This window comes from Nematolebias whitei, chromosome 1, assembly GCF_014905685.2.
Source record: "Nematolebias whitei isolate Nwh7 chromosome 1, NemWhi1, whole genome shotgun sequence".
In the NCBI taxonomy this organism is placed as follows: domain Eukaryota; kingdom Metazoa; phylum Chordata; class Actinopteri; order Cyprinodontiformes; family Rivulidae; genus Nematolebias; species Nematolebias whitei.
Window position 1 is genome coordinate 62990569 of NC_056498.1, and position 4091 is coordinate 62994659.

At 37.6% G+C, this 4091-nt stretch overlaps 1 protein-coding gene across 1 annotated transcript in view; it reads left to right on the forward strand.

The window, feature by feature from the left end:
• Positions 1 to 3337, forward strand: part of mgmt (O-6-methylguanine-DNA methyltransferase) — a 22582-nt gene extending 19245 nt beyond the window's left edge. The window contains exon 5 of the mRNA XM_037679892.1: positions 3069 to 3337. Within this exon, the coding sequence (XP_037535820.1) occupies positions 3069 to 3197 (129 nt within the window). The 3' untranslated portion in view covers positions 3198 to 3337. The remainder of the gene's footprint in view (positions 1 to 3068) is intronic.
• The last annotated feature ends 754 nt before the right edge of the window (positions 3338 to 4091 follow it).

Below are 4091 nucleotides of genomic sequence, written 5' to 3' on the forward strand. Positions count from 1 at the left end.
GTGTGTGTGTGTGTGTGTGTGTGTGTGTGTGTGTGTGTGTGTGTGTGAGTTTGTGTGATGCTATACATAAGTGGTTCTCAAACTGAGGTCCCCGGACCCCCGGGGTTCCACGAGCCGGTGCTTGGGGGTCCAAAAAATATATATATTTATATGTTTTTTTACAAGCACATAGATGTTTAACAACTCATTAAAATACACCAAAATGCAGGAAATCACATCTACTTTATTCAAAATTTTCTGGGGGAGGACCCCCAGACCCTGATACTGTTCGATACTGTTAATTTTCTCAAAATTGTCATTTTTAGAAGTTGAAATTATATTAAGTGTGTCTTGAATGAAAACTACCACATGTTTAAAAGTATAAAACTTGTATTAACACTATTAAAGAACAAATCATAAGTATTTATGTTACACAAATATTTCCATTGCATTAAAGAGACAAATTGAAGAAAATTATTTAATAAACATGAGGGTTATGAGGGGGTCCCTGAAACTTTTTCTCCCATGTAAGATGTCCCTGGACCCAAAAAGTTTGAGAACCCCTGCTATACATAATAATAACAATAACTTTTATTGTTTTACTAACTTTGAAATATGTTTTTCTAGAGATGTTACATTGTATACTTTATTAATACTATAATATATATTTACAATCGAGCAGTTTAAATAAAATTAATTGATTTGCAACTATTTTAAATTGAAACTAATTGCGTTACTATTCGTCTAGATATTTGGTAGAAATAAATTAGTCTGAAGATGTCATTTTTGCACTCGTAATTTTTTTTTATTACAAATATCAGTAGCACAACATTAAAGGTTATTAAGTCAATATTTTATGCTACAGTTGCTTGTAAAATGAAGGGATGAACACCATTATAAGCATTAATGGGTGCATGTAAACCATTATTTGATGTATTTATTTATGTATGATTATATTTAAACCACCCCTCGTTTTTTAAGAAAACAGGTTCGTCCAAACTATAACTTGCATTTTAAAATGGTATGATTAATTTTCAGGCTCTGCCTTCACAAAACTAATTGTGCCCACCACTAGATTTTGTCTTGAAATTATATATTTACGTTTTTCCCAATGCAGGATATGTGATCTAGACTGTAGGTGTGCGCCCGTATATGAAGTGGTAAAATCAATGCGTCCCTCTGAGATCAGCTGCGAAGTAAAACTACCTACAGCGTGATTTTAAGCCCACACTTTTTGTTCTTGTTCTCTCATGTCTTTACTGCAGACGCTCACTGCAAATCTCCGATTCTTGTAGGAAACCTGGTCCGCATCGTTTTGCCCATGAATCCACTGTGTACAAAATGGAAGGCTAGAGGGCAAGCGGTGTGTCTTCTTTTGATCAAACCCTTTGATCAAAGCCTGTTTAACTCGGCCCATGTAGTGCTGTGGGCACCACCGGTGTGAAGGCTGGGAGCACGTCTTGTACAGCAAAGCACATGCTCTTCCTTATATGTTGCGTGAAATAATATGTATAATTCTCATTTTAGTGCTGCTTTTTTTTTCCCACTTTCTAAAAGTTATATGAATAAATCAGTTATAATTAGAGGTGCTTCTGTCAAAATTAAAAGCACATTTAGGTTTTTAGTACATGGCGTTAAATTCTCAATGCACTTTATACATTAGCCAGTGGCAACGCAGCTAGATGACTGTAAAGTAGTGCTCAGTCTTGTTTTACAGACGTTTCTTGCCTTGTGTGAGTGAGGCTATGAGCCTGAGCCCTCAGCTCCTGATTCAGATCCAGAGTCAGATTGTCAGTGTCAATTACTTGTCAGCAGCACTGCTCCGCTCGGGCTTCAGCTGTGAAAAGCTCAGTGTGCTCAATCGATCCCCGTCTCTCTGTGGCACTTCTTCTTCACCAGGATTTGAGTATTGATAAGCCTGGTGCAGTGTTCTTTTCCCCCCTATGTGAAAAGGCAGATCCGAAGGCCTTGAGGGTACCCCCGCTCCCCCTCCAAACCCGGGGAATGATATTGATCCGAATACGCGAGCAGTATTTTTTTTCTGTCTGCAAGGTTAATCTCAGGCTCAGAAAGTTTTATTGCTGTTGATATGGAAGCGGGTTTAATGATGGATTTGAACCGAAACATACTGCTCGTCCGGCTTCCGTACAAAAGGCTGGATGTAAAACCATCAATTCAGAGTGCAGCTAAATTGGAGGAGTACAGTCTCTGAGCAGCAGTGGTTGGGATGCCTTTTTTTGTAGAATATTTTCACTCCAAATAGAATAGATTCACTCGAACCATTACCACTTTTGTTGTCCTGAATTCACAATGATGGGAGTTTTTTAAGCTTGCTTGTTTAATCTTTCTCCAGCCATTTAGTTTACAAAGAAATCGGGACCCCCCTGGCAGTCGTCTGCAACAAGCATAAACGCTCCACCGACTTCCTCTTTTTAATGATCACAGGGTTATCAGATCTTAATGTTGACACCCTCTTGATTGAATATTCATCCTGCTGGTGTTTTTGCCCATTAATTTTTGATTGCTTCTTTGCTTTTCACTATGAAAGAGTAAAAAAAAAAAAAACATTTATATCCAAAGACTGTGCCATCACCCCGAATGTAGATTTGTGCAGGATCAAACCAAATACTTCTGGTGTGGCACTTTGTTTTCACGCAGTGCGACAACATGAAAAGTGCAAAATAAATGAGAAAAGGTGCAGATCATGTTTTCTGCATGTTGGTTACTTTTAAGTCACGTTGGTTGTTTTTTTTTTTAGGTAAATCCAGCTTTCTTTTATACATAATACATACTCTCAGCAACTTTCAGCTAGATTTGTAGATGATAAACATTAAGGTGGGACCAAAAAAGTTTATTCTGTTTTTATTCAAGAAGTAGCTTTTGTATTGTTCTTTTTTTTAAAGTTTTTGTCTTATTTTTAATGCGTGTTTTCAGGTATACTGGGATTTAACGAAAAGAGAATAGAAGCCACCGTTTTAAAGTTTGTGTGCACATAGAAGTGTTGCGTTCTGTGTGCAAAAAAAATAAAATAAAAATACATGTTTCATTCCTCAGAGCGTCATTCTTGGCTCTCTGTTCGTTTGTCCCAGGTTCCTCTCCTCATTCCTTGTCACCGAGTCATTTCCAGCTCCGGACAGAGTGGGCCGTACATGAGCGGCAAGGGCGACCATCTCAAACAATGGCTGCTCACCCATGAGAGGCAGAGAGGGGAAAGCTGAAGCATGACAGAGCTCAACTGTCCTTCATTCAGTACACACACACACACACACACACACACACACACACACACATTGATTTGACTGGGTTGATTTTTTCTGTTTAAGGACACAAAACAAACCCATAAAGTTAGTTGTGCTTGGCACACACTATGGAACAACTAGAATTACTTGTAAATATTCACTTTACTGATTTCAAAAAAATCTAAGAATAGAGATGCTGCATAGTTAATATGATACAGAGTTGTTGCAGAATTATAATATACAAAAATAACTTAAACAGAGAACAGTAGGAATTACAAACATATGCTCCCGTGGGTCTCTCTTGCATTTGCCAGATAGTGCTGGAATGGTTTTTCTAAAGAATAATTATTATTCCTTTAAAAATATGTCTCTTGCATTGTTGTTGTTTGTTTGTTTTTTGTTTTTGTTTTTTTTCCTGAGCAGAATTAGTCTTTGTACCTCTCGTTGGTTTTTTTAATTTCCTGCCAAGTGAATGCTTTGTTCAACATCCAGTGATAAAGGCTCTGAATTTTATGGCTACAAAGCTTTGTAGTGAAGCATTTGTTTTGTCTTCGTTTAGATCTCAGTGTTTGCTCACGCTTTATAATCCAGCTAGAGCGAAGAAGTGTTCTGTGTAATATACCCTGTTTAAATAAATACGACTCAAAAATGACAAATCTGTGCTTTTTATCAATTTAACTGTGTTTAATTTAGACGCTAATTTCTTATAAGTTCCAGTCAGTTTCAGCTCACAATTAATTATGCTGTGTGCCTTCTCTCCCTGCTGCAGCTCGTCAGAGCTGCTCCTTCTATTTCTGAGGGGCGCTTTCCATTAGAGGGCAGTACAGAACGGGAAACAGACGTCAACGTTTCAACCTTGAATTCATCCTGCAC